The sequence below is a fragment of the Carcharhinus amblyrhynchos genome, chromosome 5 (genome assembly GCF_965287045.1).
Source record: "Carcharhinus amblyrhynchos chromosome 5, sCarAmb.v2.hapA, whole genome shotgun sequence".
In the NCBI taxonomy this organism is placed as follows: domain Eukaryota; kingdom Metazoa; phylum Chordata; class Chondrichthyes; order Carcharhiniformes; family Carcharhinidae; genus Carcharhinus; species Carcharhinus amblyrhynchos.
This window is the reverse complement of record NC_137328.1, coordinates 106715922-106731978: the sequence shown is the minus strand read 5'-3', so window position 1 is coordinate 106731978 and position 16057 is coordinate 106715922. Positions and strand designations below refer to the sequence as shown.

General features: G+C 42.3%; 1 protein-coding gene across 1 annotated transcript; it reads left to right on the top strand.

Annotated features, from left to right (window-relative positions):
• Nucleotides 1-493: 493 nt before the first annotated feature.
• On the top strand, nucleotides 494-2558 carry helt (helt bHLH transcription factor). Its single transcript, XM_080189737.1, has 4 exons — nucleotides 494-520; nucleotides 803-907; nucleotides 1046-1142; nucleotides 2068-2558. Exons 1-4 carry the CDS (start codon nucleotides 494-496, stop codon nucleotides 2556-2558), a joined length of 720 nt encoding a protein of 239 aa, XP_080045863.1.
• Nucleotides 2559-16057: the final 13499 nt, after the last annotated feature.

Sequence of the window (16057 nt, the reverse complement as noted above, 5' to 3'; positions counted from 1 at the left end):
CAGGCGAAATGGAAAGGGAGAGGGAGGGGGGTGGTGGAAGAGGGGGGAAAAAAAGAAACTTTTTTGTGTGTGCCTCTCCTTTCTTCTTTTCTTGTGCGCACTGCGCCCTGATGGATCAGGACAGACACCAGCCTTAGTTCACATTTCCCGCCTTTTTATTGCTATGCAAATGATATTCGGGAGGCGATCACGTGTCTTTTGAAGAGCCACGTGGATTAACAAAGCCGGACTGCCCCCTGCTAACCCCTGTCTATAGTACCTCAGCCCCAGATTCCTGCCACCTCTTTAACCACATATTCCCCAATGCCCCGCTCTCTAATCCCGGCGAATAATTTAGGCAATGAATGCCCCTGGCCCCCTTAATGATCGCTTTATAAGGAGCCACTTACAGTCCTGGAGGAGCACAGTCGCGTTTTATTTCACTGCAGAAAGCACTCGGAAGGAAAAGTTTGGCTGCTAATTGCTCACTTTATCCTCTTTGTCTGAATTTAAGATGTCATCCAAAGCGAAAGAGCGCAAGGTAAGAAGAACACCTTCATTTAAATTCGTGTCTCTCCTTTGCAGTATTTCTTTTGGCAATGCAAGTTATAATCCAGTTTTTTCCCCCTTATATATAGTACATTTTAAAACAATACTCTTTTATTGAAAGCCAGTCACCAGTGCAATGGCAATCCATCTACTTTCTCACAAAGAGGGGTGTGCCCCCAATAAAACGGCGTTCGTCCACGGGACGTCCCGTTGCCAAATTCTCATTTATCTTTCTGTAACCATTTTTTTCTTTGTTGTTGAAACATTTCTTCAGACCGCTCCAGTGTCCCACAAGGTGATTGAGAAAAGACGCAGAGATCGAATCAATCGCTGCCTGAACGAACTTGGCAAAACTGTCCCGATGGCACTGGCGAAACAGGTATTTGCTGATACTTTTTAATGTATGTATAAAGTGCAAAGTAACCAACACTGCTGCCTCCACGGCGCACAGCGGGCTGGACTGCTGCTACTTTTTCTTACCTGCACCTATTGGTTTATGTTCGCTCTCTTATTTCAGGGCACCGGGAAGCTGGAGAAGGCTGAGATCTTGGAAATGACAGTTCAGTACTTAAGGGCTCTCCACTCGGCTGATTTCGCCAGAGGGAGAGAGAAAGGTAAAGTATCACCACCATCTCTGCTTTGAATATATCTTTAAGAAGAATCAGAAATAACTGAGCTTCATTCAGAACTTTGCAACACTTTTTGAGTTTTGGTAAACTTGGGTGGGGGGGGTGGTGGTGGGAGAGTTTAATATAAAAACCCCAGAGCGCAAATCTCGGGTGTAGAAACCTAATTTCTTAGCACTGTGCTGTTCCTTTTTTAAAAAAAAACTGTTGTGATTTCACATCAAAACCAAAACGCACTTCGATCCGAAGGTGAAAACTTAACATTGAATAAACTGGATTTCCTTAACCAAACTTCAGTTTGCAGCTAGTTTGAGGGCGGGTGGTGTTCTGGAGCCGTTGCGCACAGACTAATCGGGGGATTCCTCTTGTTGTTGTGGTTTTGGCTCGCTGAAAAATGTTAAAGGAAAATAATCTGGAGAGGTCGGCGAGCGAACTGTCTCTCATGCTGGCATCTGGGGGGAAATTTTCCAGCCTGGTGAAAGCGCGCCAGAGCCGCTCTTTCCTTTAGCCACTCTCCTGGAGTTCACTGGGCGGGGGGCGGAGGGGGAGGCAGTAAATGTGCAGCTGGATGGCGCAGATTGGTTCAATTCTGCACCTTTACAAGAAAGATATTTACAAATTGTGTGTGTGTGTGTGCCCAGGCGCTCTGGTATGGGAAAATTCGATTGGAAATATCCGGGTTGGGCCGAGAAATGACTGTCTGGAATTTCACTCTGCTTTCCAAATCACCCTGTACCCCACAGCCCCAAACTGGAATATTTTAACACCCAGTGCTTTAATAGACATGCATTTCTACAACTGGAGTGGTTAGAATTTGGGTATCCAAAGATTTCGATCTTTAGGGTAGGAAATTCGTTATTAACGCGGGATCCTAACAAATGTGGTTTTTTTTGTGTGATCTTGTTTTACACAGGCGAGTTATTAACAGAGTTCGCCAACTATTTCCACGCTGGCTACCACGAGTGCATGAAGAACCTGGTCCATTATTTGACCACGGTGGAGCGTATGGAGACCAAGGACACCAAATACGCCCGGATCCTCGCCTTCCTGCAGTCCAAAGCCCGCCGCTGCGCCGACCCCATCTTCGGGCCGATCTCCAGCCACGATGCGGAATATTCGTACCAGCTCCACCCGGTGCCAGAGTTCACAAACCCGCGGCTGAACGAATCGTTGCTGCAGCAGGGGGCCGGGGTGGCGAGGACGCAGCCACTGCACTGGCACGGCTCGGCCCGGAGTCCCGGCCTCTCCTTCATCCCCAGTCCGACCATGCCCATCGCAAACCCGGGCCAGCAGCACAACTTCCTGCACTCTGTCCAAAGCCTCGATCGCCATTACATTAACTTGATTGGACATTCTCACACAAATACCTTCAGCCTACACAACCCCCAGCACGCAAACCTATAAGTTGCAAAACGTAAAGACATTCTGGGGTTGGAATGAATGGCGTTATGAATCAATGTAAAACGGCTCCTCTGTTAGATCCCATTTCTGCCCTGCCCACTACAAAGCAGTGAACAGCAAACTCTCAGCAACTGGTGTCCAGTCAGTGTGAATCGCCCATTTACCAATTGGCCCGTTAGAGTCGAGGCAAATTAACTCGGAACTCCCTGAAATCTATCGGCAGAAGCACTATCCTATTTTAATGTACAGGTTATACTGTATGTTCTATGGCCTGACAGCTACTTCTATGACGAATATCGCTTGGGGAATGTTGGCGACAAGTTTAAGCGTCAACCTTACTTCACTTAAATGTGTATAATTATACCACAGGAGCTATAACCTGAAATATATATTTTAATGCAGTTGCTTTTAAATTGGAGGGTGAAAAAGCCTCGTCTTATATATGTATATATTAAAAAAAGGATTGACGAAATATAGCAAAATAATTAAAGAGTGCAGTTTTATTCTTCGTATTGCGTCTCATTTGATTTGTTTGGGGCGTCGTTGTCGGCTTTATTTGGTAACATGTGTCCCAGTGCAACAACAGTAGTCTGGCCTCGTTTGTATATTTTAAAACACGGATTGTCTGTCCCTCTCCATGCAGCTGTTTTCCTGTATTCCCCCACATTCCACGCAGCTCTCCCCATCTGAAGGGAAATTGGATCTTTGCGTAAATCCAACACGCGTTTTATAAATAAATAGGGCGTTTTCTTCCGACTGTGATCCGAATTACTACACCGACAGTCAATGGATTCAGTCTTCCAAGTATTCTGGAATTTAAATGGGGGGAAAAAAACGCCCCAATGTAGTTTATGGCCTCTGCGTGTATGGGTATGGAATATAGTAAAAAGTCTCACAACACCAGATTAAAGTCCAATCAGTTTGTTTGATAGTAAAGCCACAAGCTTTTGGAAACACTATTCCTTCGTCAGTGTTTCCGAAAGCTTGTGGGTTTACTATCAAATAAACTGGTTGGACTTCAACCTGGTGTTGTGACACTTATTACTATGTTTACCCCAGTCCAACGCCGGCATCTCCACATTATGGAATATAGGGCATTGCAATGTCCTGGTGCGTCTTAATCCAGAGAGGAAACAGCTCTGTTTTTAAGGAAAGCGGTATGAACATGGTTTAGAATTAACAGTACCGGCTGTGGAAATGGACAGAACAAACACACAAAACGTTCTCCTTAACATTTGGGGCCATTAACCATTTCTTTCACTGACGCCCCAGATCTCAAATATAGCCCAAAACTAAAGCAATAATTGGGAACTATTTTCGGCAGGCGAATAAAACGACTGGTTTTCATTCTATTTGCCCAGCACATCGCCCTCTGAAATACATTAATGTTTTCTCCCATTAGTTAATTGCAGTGTCAATGTCAGCCTACTTGTTAACAATAGCAAATAAACTTAAACATTAATGTCTCGCCCGATGTAGGCTTGGGCTCCTTCGCTAACCAAAAGGCGCACAAGGGTCTTCCTGCGTTCTGCATACTTTGCACGTGTCCGTTGAGGTTTGGACAGCGTACTGTAAAGGAAAGATCCAACTCTGCAAATCTACTTCAGTCACGGGCTGGGGGTAAAGAGTGATTTCTTCTTGCGCTGTGCTCTCACTCGGCGTCCGTTGAGAGGTGGGTGGCTTCCTTTGCGATCTGAAAACTGAGCCTTCTCATTCCCTGTCCAGGAAGAGCGTGTGGACTTGGATGAGATGATTAACAATGATAGGGTTTAAACAGCCGGGCGCTGCCCTCACAATATACTGATGGACAACATTACACATGGCTGTAAATCAGGCTCCAGCCATTCAGTGCCGAAACAGGAGGCCTTGCTATGAATTTCAGTAACAGCGACATCAGACTGGATGGAATATCTATTGTTCTGTTTCGGTTGCGTGTTGAACTGGCTCACCAAGTGTGTCAAACTGACAACGCGCTGCCCTGATGTTACCACACTGTTTCTAAATTTCATTTCTCTTTACTCCGTAATGGTTTCAGAAAAGTCTGCTTCCCACCTTCAGTGCGAAGAAACGAACAAATTCGCTTTATATTTGTAGATTACGGAGGTCTCCAAAAGTCGCTGCGGATAAAAAAATGTTTAACTCACTCTTCATTCTACGTGAATGGCAAAACTCGGTCCAAAATTCTAGCACCCGGAATTGGGTTCTTGTCATTTAGCCAAATTGAGATGAACGCTATACATCCCCAAGTTTCTACCCAAATTTTTGAATTCCATCTTAACGCAGATGAGAAAGGCTCAATGGACTGACTATATATTATGAATCCCATGGTATTTTGCCACATTTTGATCATCCGGACAGTGTCTACAAACACTAGTTCATCTCAATTTGGCTAAATGACAAGAACCCAATTCCGGGTGCTAGAATTTTGGACCGAGTTTTGCCATTCACGTAGAATGAAGAGTGAGTTAAACATTTTTTTATCCGCAGCGACTTTTGGAGACCTCCGTAATCTACAAATATAAAGCGAATTTGTTCGTTTCTTCGCACTGAAGGTGGGAAGCAGACTTTTCTGAAACCATTACGGAGTAAAGAGAAATGAAATTTAAAAACAGTGTGGTAACATCAGGGCAGCACGTTGTCAGTTTGACACACTCGGTGAGCCAGTTCAACACGCAACCTAAACAGAACAATAGATATTCCATCCAGTCTGACGTCGCTGTTACTGAGATTCATAGCAAGAATTCGGCACTGAATGGCTGGAGCCTGATTTACTGACGTATTCTGATAAGACCTAAAACCAGTTACACCTGGAAAGCACAAAACTTGGCGTTTACACTAACACAAATGAGCTTCCCAAGAATAAGGGCAAATAATCCATATTAAGCAATAAATTAACAAAATATGGTTCTTAAGCATCAAACACAGCAGCATAATCATGGAATCTCTGCAGTGCAGAAGGAGGACATTCGGCCCATCGAGTCGACACCGACAACAATCAGGCCTTATTCCCACAACCTCATGCACTTACCCTAGCTAGTCTCTTTGATGCTAAGGGGCAATTTAGCATGGTCAATCCACCAAACCCGCACATCTTTGGATGTAAGGATTGGCAAAATTTGCATTAACCAGTTTTAGAATATTTTAAGATTATTTAAAAAATCAGTCTATCCTCACATTCACTTTTTTAGCATTGTTAATGATCAAGAATTTATGAAATGATGCAACTTTAATATTTTTCTCCATATATGAATAACAGGTCTCAGAACAAGATAAGCATTTGGCCTTGGTACAATAAAGAAAACTTGGGGTAGAGAGAGAAAGTTTGAAAAGCGAATAAACTAAGGCCACAGCCAAATTGTAAATTGTATAATAAGCAAATGCGAAGATTATAATTCCAATATAAGATTAAAATCAGGTCCCCGGGAACTTCAGCCATTCTCCAGGCTCAGGAGAAATGCTATGGAGACAAGGACTCAGGCCCACTCAAACTGAGTGATTGCCTGTGCTGTCCCATATTTTATCTCCTACAACAATGTCATTGTGCTCCTTGAGGTGGAAAAAAAACATGAGCAACACCAACCTTCCCATTCACGGAAGCTCACCAATAAAGCACTTAGAATCACTGGGGTGGCACAGTAGTTAGCACTGCTGCCTCACGTCTCCAGGGATCTGGGTTCGATTCTGGCTCAGGTAACTGTCTGTTTGGAATTTGCACATTCTCTCTGTGTTTGCATGGGTTTTCTCTGCATGCTCCAATTTCCTCCCACAGTCTAAAGATGCGCAAGATAGGTTAATTGGCCATGCTAAATTGCCCCTCAATTAGGGGGATTAGGGATTAGCTATAGCAAATGTGTGGGGTTGTAGGGATAGGGAATCAATGCAGATACAAGTGGCTGAATTCCCTGTTCCGTACTGTAGGAATTCTATGATTCTGGGAAATAGTAGCTAATATTCATGCACTTGATATCAACTCATTGTCCATGTAGACAGAATTGTTTAATGCTGTTTAATGAACCAAGGCTTAGTCAGTAACCCAACAGAAGAGCCTTTGGTTTCCCTTGAAGACAGTGGACAGTGGTCAACTGAACCTGCACAGCACATGGACAATGCGCCCACCTGTTCCAGAAGTGGAATTCAGAGGTCAGGGCTGACCTCAAGTGTGACTGTGGCCATGAGTCCCAGACCATGGAAGGCATCACACCCACCTACTTATGAAAATCAGTTAGAGGAGGTACCTCTTTTCTCCATTTGGCATCTGAAGAGGCAATCTAATGTCAAACTAGATGTCCCATTATAAGCTTTTCCCCTCATGCAAAAGCAATAGAAATGTAGATGTGTAGAGGCTATGGAAGTAGTCATTCCAGGACTTGTCTTGTTCTTTGGCATCAGAGAATGGCCTCACATGTAATCAAAGACTGTCGACAAGATTTGTATTATTTGCAATAACAACAGAAACTGCTGGAAACACTCAGCAAATCTGTCAGCATTTGCGATGAAAAAAACAGTTAATGTTTCAAGTCTAATATGACTTTTTCAGATTTGAAAGGAGATAGAGATGTGATGTTGTTGCAAAAGTGGGGCAAGGGCAGGTGGAATAAGGTGCAAGAGGCATCTCATTGAAGAGAAGAGCAGAATTTCTTCCACTTAGGCACTAAGTGTATGTCATTTGTTATAAATGGAAGACTAAATCAGTCATTCTAATGAAGCTTATTATTATAAACACCACTTCTGCATGATCATATGCTGACATGTCAGACAGATTAACAAACCCTTGTTGTGCTAATAATTGCAGAAAAATCTATTAACAACAAATGAGTCCAATGATAATAAATCTCATGGCTAATGTAGATGTGCAAACCAGCAGGACAAATTTTTAATTGCAGTGCCCAGATATTAATGATATTTACATGTAGCTGTTGGTTCCATTCTTCATTGACTAGTTTACAGTTCCAGTTACTGCATAGAGTCATAGAACTCCTGCAGTGCAGAAAGAGGCCATTTGGCCCATCGACTCTGCACCAACTCTTTGACAGAGCATCCTACTCAGACTAACCTCATCCCTGTAACCCTACACATTTACCCCATTCATCCCCCGACCTACACATCTTTGGACACTGAGGAGCAATTTAGCATGGCCAACCCACGTGACCTGCACATCTTGGGGCTGTGGGAGGAAACCAAAGCACCCGGAAGAAACCCACGCAGACAAAGGGAGAATATGCAACTCCAGACTTACAGTTACCCAAGGCTGGAATAAAACCCAGGTCCCTGGAGCTGTGAGGTAGCAGTGTTAACCATTGTGCCACCATGCCACTTATAATTTAGCTTAAACACAAGCATGGAGTGAGCACATGACCCCATAGCATTGCTATTATATTTCCATTGCCAATATCCCTGAATAAGAAACAGCAAAGAAATAAGACATATATCTCATGGATTAACTTTACTGGTATTTTACAGCCTTTTCTTTCTCAGTTGTGCCTTCTCACATTTTGAAAAGATTGGTTTTAAATATTCTTCACACTGCAGTCTATGTTTCATAGTTCATTAAGAACCAGATAGCCAATTCCATTAGAAAAAATCCTGACACAATATATTTCTGAAACAGATATATTTAGCAATGATTTAGTTTAATGATTTAATATCAACATTCTATGCAACATATACAGATTAGTGCTATATGATATATCAAACATGGAATACTAACATTGGACATTATAGAAGTTCTTGCTTTCTTGTAAGTTTTTTTTCCTTTTATCTGTCTTTCCTGCGGTGGTTCTATGGTGATTTCTCTTGTTCCATCTTTCTTTGCAGCACTTTGGTACATCATATAAGTGACTATTATATGTGGGTCTAGGCAGAGGGTTATTTCAACATAAGGTTGAGAAGGGGAATTTATATATGCAGAGTTATTGTACATAGTGGCATTACACCAGTATGATGAGCATTTGAAACACCATGGCAAGCAAGGCTACAGATCAAGTGCTGGAAAATGAGATTAGAATAGACAGGTGCTTGATGTTTGACACAGAAATGATGGGCTGAAGGGCTTTTTTCTGTGCTGTATGATTCTATTGACCTACCTGTATGACTCTATCTGTATGATTCTCTGAATGAGAAGGTTAAAACATATGAATTCAAGGAAATTTGATGAATTGGATTCAAAAGTGACTTAATAATAGGATACAAAACTGGTGGTAGAAGGCTGTTTGAGTGACCAGAGGCAGGTGACATACCACAAGTATCACTACTAGGCCCCTTATTGTTTGCTATATAAATAAATGATATAGAATCTTAGAAACCCTATAATGCAGAAAGAGACCATCTGGCCCTCGAGCCAGCACTAACCACAATCCCACCAGGCCCTACCCCCATATCCCTACACATTTACCTGCTAATCCCTCTCAGGACATTAAGGGGCAATTTTAGCATGGCCAATCAACCTAACCCGCATGTCTTTGGATCCACACATCAGTAGGATATAGACGAGAATGTGTGGAGAATGATAAGTAAGTTTGCAGATGACGTCAAGGTTTGTAGGGTGATTAATTGTGAAGAAGAAGATTGTAGTTTACAAGAAGATCTATATCTAGATGGTCAGATGAGTTGGTCAGATGGGCAGAGCAGTGGCAGATGCCATTTAACCTTTATAAATGCGAGGTGATGTACTTTGAAAGAAGTAACAAATCAAGGGAGTATTTAATGAATGGCAGGACACAAGGAATCTTGAGGTACTTATTCACAGATCCTTGAAGGTGGCAGAGCAGATAAATAGGATACTTAAGAAGCCATATGGAACACTTACTTTTAGAAGTTGTAAAAGTATAGATTGTAAAAGTAAAGTTTATTTATTAGTCACAAGTAGGCTTACAGTCACACTGTAATGAAGTTACCATGAAAATCCCCCAGTTGCCATTCTTCAGCACCTGTTGCGGTACCTTGAGATAGAATTTAACATGGGCAGTGCACCTAACCTGCACATCTTTGGACAGTGGAAGGAACCTGGAGCACCCAGAGGAAATCCATGCAGACATGGGGAGAATGTGCAAACGCAACTCAGATAATGATCCAAGCTGGGAATCGAACTCAGGTCCCTGGTGCTGTGAGGCAGCAATGCTAACCATGTGCCACTGTGCCGTCCCCATTGTAAGAGCAGGAAGGTTATGTTAGAGCTGTACAGAACATTGGTTAGGCCAAAGCTGGAATACTGTGTGTATATCTGGCCATCTCACTATAGGAAGGATGTGATTGCACTAGAGGGGGTATATAGAAGATTCACCAGGATGTTACCTGGCATGGAGCATTTGAACTATAAGGAGAGACTGGATAGATTTGGATTGTTTTTAGAACAAAGAAGGCTGATGGGGATTAATTGAGGTGTATAAAATAATGAGGGGACTGGACAGGATGAATAGGAAGCAGCTATTCCCCTTAGTTGAGTCAATCATGAGGGGCAATAGTTGTAGGGTGAAGGGCAGGAAAGTCAGAGAGGGTTTGAGAAAAAAGATTTCAGAGGATGGTGAGAATCTGGAATGCGCTGTCTGGGAAGGTTGTGGAGGTTGGAAACTTTACAACCTTTAAAAAGTATTTAGATTAGCATTTGAAATATATAACATTCCAAGATATGGGACAGGTGTTGGAAAATGGGATTAGTGTGACTTTAGTGATAGCTATTATCAGTGCAGACTTGATTTTGGAGTTTTTCTGAGGGCGGGACTTTTTAATGACTTCTAAGCGTCAGTGAGAAATACCCTGTAAGAGGAGGTTATATGCTTGTTGCTGCAACTAAAGCAAGAAAGCCATCAGCCCAGCACTAAAATTGGATGTTTGAAAACACCTTGAGGCTGGAGAAGGAGCAGCCTATATTGTTAGAGTGCTTGGGCTATCCCCAACATCAGCAGGAACAATCCATTATAACACTGACAAAATCGAAGTGCGCACAGTGTCACACCTTTAAGTGTCGGCAGGATGAGTCAGACAAGAAGCACCACAATGGAGAACATGGAAAGACTCTTGGCAATCTGGAATGAAGATCTAAGCCAGTGCCAGGTGCCTCTTAGGTTGGTGGCCATCCAAGAAAAAGCCAGAAGCCTGCATTGGTGGTTACTGAATGAGCAGGGTGAGAGCTCTTAGTCGCTAAATTTCAATGCTAGTCATGGATAGTTCAAGTGTTTAAATGTCCAGCAAATACAGAAGTGGCTAATGAATGTACTGCCTTTTTGAAGAGAGTCATTGAAGGAAGTGGCTACTCCTCAAAACACCTTTTTAATGAAACAGGTTTTTTTTTGGAAATGTATGCCACAAAGAACATACATTTAGAAAGAGAAGATAATGTTAGGATTTAAAGCTGCCAAAAGTCACCTGACTGTTCTGCTTGCATCCCACAGGCAGGAATTTTATACATATAGATATATATTCACTTTTATATATATATATTCATTTATGGGACAAGGGTGCCGATGGCTGGCCAGCATCTATTGCCCATCCCTAGTTGCCCTTGAGAAGGTCCGATGAAGATTTAGTGCCGTGAGAGTCAATGAGCCGAAGAGGAAGACTGTGCTGAAACACCACTCCCTCAGATTTTGTCAACAAAATTAATATCAAGAGCTTTCCAATTCATAGAAGATGCAATGGAAATCATCACAGAGGATGATCCAAACAGTAAGCACAATGCCAAAGTGAACAGGGGAATTAAACATTTAATTAATTGCTACATAATTATCTACTGGGAGAAGCAAAGGAAAACTGTCTAACAGCCCTTGGATAATTTTTTAAAGGTTGCTAATGATCTTGGCCTTTCATCCCATTAACTCCATCAGGACCTGACCTGGCAGTTGCACGCTACCTTATGGACCACAAATCCAAAATCACTTCAACTTCAGTCATTGAGCTTTTCAGAAGAAGGGGACCTGGATCTCATAGCATCATGCAGACAGCTCAAAGCATCACCAGCAGTGTCTTCAGAACGTCCTCCAAATGCAGGGGTAAGAGAGGCAGTGCAACAGCCAGGTCTTCCCCAAGTCAACATGCCAACATTGAGGGTCTAAATCACTTAAAGCCATCTCCATTGCAATGCTTTAGGACTGTTCTCCCTGAAGAGGTCAAACATCTCTCCAATCCATTGAGCTGAGGAGTAAGTAATTAGAGAGAGAGAGAGAGAGACTGGTGAGTGTCATCCAATTTGAGTCTTTACAGTATTTATTTTCTATCTAGTGGTTTATTTTATTTTGAATGTTATGTTAGCTAGGAATGCACAGTGCTGCACAAGTATGGTACATCATTTAGCTTTTACATTTCTTTTCAGGTGAGAAATGTCCAATGGAATCTAACTCCAGCTCATCGATTCCCGTGAGAAACAAAAATTCAAATAAGTTGATGTGCTTAAAATAGCGATTTTCAGGAATGCAATGACAACATATAGAGTTGCTGTATGTACAAAAATCATTACATTTCTCATTGACTCCTTCCATATACCTTCTCTAAAAGAATGATTGTGAAGCATTACCATTCTTTATATAAGAGTCGTGTTAGCAAGTATTGGCCAGACACTGAACTGGGCCAGTCGCATAAATACTGTGGCTGCAACAGAACAGAGGCTGGGAATTTTGCAGCAGGTAGTTCACTTCCTTCTCCAGAGTCTGTTTCACATTTACAAGGCACAAGTGAAGAGGATGATGGAATACTCTCCAACTGCATGGATGAGTGAAGTTCTAACAGCACTGAAGAAGCTTGATGCCATTCAAGACAAAGCAACCTGCTTGATTGGCACCTATCCACCAACTCCAACATCCACAGCCTCCACCACTGATGGACAGTGGCAGCACTGTGTACAGGACGCATTGCAGAAACTCACCAAGCCTCCATCAGCAGCACCTTCCAAACCTGTGACCTCTACTAGCTGAAAGGCCAAAGGCATGGGAATACCACTACCTGAAAATTTCCATCTGAAAACACCATCCTGAGTTGGAGTTATATTGCTGCTCCTTCACTGTTATGGAATGCAGTGGTTCAGGAAGGCAGCTCATCACCACCTTCTCAAGGAACATTAAGGATGGGTGATAAACATGCTGGTCTAAATAGTGACACCAAAAATTTTGTGAAAGAACAAAAAAAACCTATTCATCAAAAAATGATCAGTTGCCAAAGTGTTTTAACCTCCTGAAACCATAACCCAAAAGAATCAATATGTTCTGGAAGAAAGCTGGGGGGATTGAGTGAGACTCAGAATGAGACTCCATTGTACATATTTGGCTCAAAATGCCCTTATCCAATCTACATGTGCACTTTCCACGAAAGGACATTAAACAGCAATTGAGCATGGGAGTCTTGGCTAACTTTTATCCCCCAAGTTGTAGTAAAAACACAACATGATTCTTTATGGCGCAGTTTGTAACAAAGTCCCACCCTTTTCAGCTATAGTTGAGATGAAGCAGAGTACCAATCAGTCAAAACTATCGAATTTACATCGGTGATTATGTACAGTTAGGGGAATGCCCATACATGTTCGATAGAAATGTGTTTTCATTATCCTACATGGTATAATATGAAAGGTTGATCCACATCATGCGCATTTATACACTAGCCTTCATGAAGACTGCATGACTTAGTGATACAACATCAGCTGGCTCTATTCCTGCATTGGCCTAACCATTGCTGAAACTTATATTAATGCAAACATAATCAGCCTTCTGATTCCACCCTACAAAAACTGGAACTCATCTAATTTACACAGCCTACTCTTTACCCTTTACCAAGTCCTGATTATCTCCTGTACTAACCTCACTTATTCCACATCGCCCAGCTTCTGAGTTTCATCAGTTTCACCCCTTCCCTCAAGACCACATCCTATTTCTGTAATCTGCTGTAACTCAGTAGCACCAACCATCTTCCAGTATTGATTTACTATGTCTCCCTGTCCTTCCACATCTCTATCACTAACAGGATTTTCAGTTACCATGCCATATGTATCATGTCAGTTAGCGTTCTCTTCAATGTACATCTCTCCCCCTCTTCAGAAACATCCTCAAAATACATCTCTTCAACTGCTGCATCTGTCACTTCCGCTAACCCAACTGATAACATTTGCTTCCTGCTTACTATGTTCCACCTTCCATCAGGAAAAATACACAAAAGAGTAAGGTTGTGTACCAACTGATTCAAGAACAGCTCCTCCCCTGCTGCCAATAGACATTTGAATGGACTTACCTTGCATTAAGTTGATCTACACCCTAGCTATGACCGTAACACTACATTCTGCACTTTCTCCTTTCCTTCCCTACGAATGTATGATTTGTCCGTATAGTGTGCAAGAAACAATACTGTATACTAATACGTGTAACAACAATAAATCAATTCAAATCAAATCAAAACATTTTATGATATGTTGGCACAATAAATATTCCATGTGGATGTGAATTGTGGTGTGACAATGATAGCCTAACAATGTAATCCACATATTTACAGATGGCATTTTCATCAGGGCTCACTAGATAAAATACAAAAGCAGAAAACATAATTTATTTTCCAGACTTTATTCTGAAAACACCGAGGCCAAGTCTGCTCCAATCAAATTAAGAATGGATGGAATTGTCCTGGTCTAAATGACTCCATCAGGTTACAGAATTTATTAATTCATTGTATCACACAGATAATAATTAAACAAATTGCACTTATATTTTTATATCTGGCATGTGGAAATGTCTATAATGAATGAGGAAAGGAAAAACGTTATCATTGAATCATAGATTGATTACAGCACAAAAAGAGGCCATTCAGCCCTTTATGTCATGTCAGAGTCCCGTTCCTCCATCCTTTTTCCACAACCTTGCAATTTTTTTCTTCAGGTAACTATCCAATTCTCTTTAGAAAGTCACCATAGAATCTGCCTCCACCACACCCCTGGGCATTTAATTACAGATCCTGACCATATGAGGGTAAAAATATTTTTCCTCATTATCCTCCTTGATGATCTTCCACAGGAAAATCACTAAGTCCTACCAGTAGTTTAATAATAGAATCATACAATACAGAAGGGTACCATTCAACCCATCTTTCTTCTGCTAGTTTCTTAGATAGCTGTCCAATTAGTTCTATTCTCCTGCTCATACCATGTAAAGTTTTATTTTTCAACTTATTCAATTTATTATTACTTTTAAATTTCTTCTATTACCCTTTCAGGAATTCATTGTGTGAACAAAAGTCTCCTTATCTCCTATCCCTCTTTGCCAATTATCTTAAATCCAGAGCCCCCTTGCCAGTAGAAAGTTTATTTCCCCTACTCACTCTATCAAAGCCCTTCATAAATTTGAACACCTCTGCTTAATCTTCCCTTAAACTTCTCTGCTCTGAGAAAAGAAAGCAAAAAAAAACTTGTGCTTATAGAACCACAGAATCCCTACAGTGCAGAATTCTATTACTTACGGGGTGAAAAACTGCAGCAGGCGACGGTGCAGAGGGACCTCGGGGTCCTTGTGCATGGGTCGCAAAAACCCAGCTTGCAGGTGCAGCAGGTGGTCAGGAAGGCGAATGGGATGCTGGCCTTCATAGCGAAGGGGATTGAATATAAAAGTAGGGAGCTGCAGCTGTATAGGGCATTGGTGAGGCCGCAGCTGGAGTACTGTGTGCAGTTTTGGGCGCCGCACCTGCGCAAAGATATTTTGGCCTTGGAGGGAGTGCAGAGGAGGTTTACTAGGCTGATACTGGAGTTGAGGGGGTTGAACTATGAGGAGAGGCTGAATAAACTAGGCTTGTACTTGTTGGAGTTTAGAAGAATGAGGGGAGATCTCATTGAGACGTATAAGATGATGAATGGGATGGATAGAATAGAGGTGGAGAGACTCTTCCCACTGAAAAAAGACAGTAGGACTAGGGGGCACAGCCTCAAGATAAAGGGGGGGGCGTTTTAGAATGGAGTTGAGGAGGAACTTCTTCACTCAAAGGGTGGTGAATCTCTGGAATTCGCTACCCATTGAAGTGGTGGAGGCTGCCTCGCTAAATATTTTCAAGAAGCGGGTTGATGGGTTTTTGATAAGAGAGGGGATTAAGGGTTATGGGGAGAGGGCCGGAAAGTGGAACTGAGCCACGACAGATCAGCCATGATCTTATTGAATGGCGGGGCAGGCTCGAAGGGCCAGATGGCCTACTCCTGCTCCTATTTCTTATGTTCTTATGTTCAGAAGGAGGCCATACAGTCTGCACCAACTCTCCAAAACAGCATCAAACCCTTAGCTGTTGTCAGATGATTCCAGGGGCAAGGAGCATCCAGGCTATCTGGGTAGCTTGGCCACCGCAATGGGTGCCTGGGTGTTCCTCTGCTTTCGGCCCCTGTTGAAGTCATGAGATAGAGATCATGGCTTATGCCATGAAATCACTCACAATGGAACAAGATGAGGAAGCAAGCCTTAAGATGATTTGGAGGCCACACTCAGGTCAGCCATGATCTTATCAAATGACAGAGCAAGCTCAAAGGGCCAAAAGGCCTCCTCCTAGTCCTAATTTGTATG

What these genes read in the sequence shown, in the direction of transcription:
- helt (XM_080189737.1), top strand. Translation starts at nt 494, where the DNA reads ATGTCATCCAAAGCGAAAGAGCGCAAG. An exon ending in CCAAAGCGAAAGAGCGCAAG is followed by an intron (nt 521 to 802) that starts GTAAGAAGAACA and finishes ACATTTCTTCAG; the next exon opens with ACCGCTCCAGTGTCCCACAA. An exon ending in CGATGGCACTGGCGAAACAG is followed by an intron (nt 908 to 1,045) that starts GTATTTGCTGAT and finishes CTCTTATTTCAG; the next exon opens with GGCACCGGGAAGCTGGAGAA.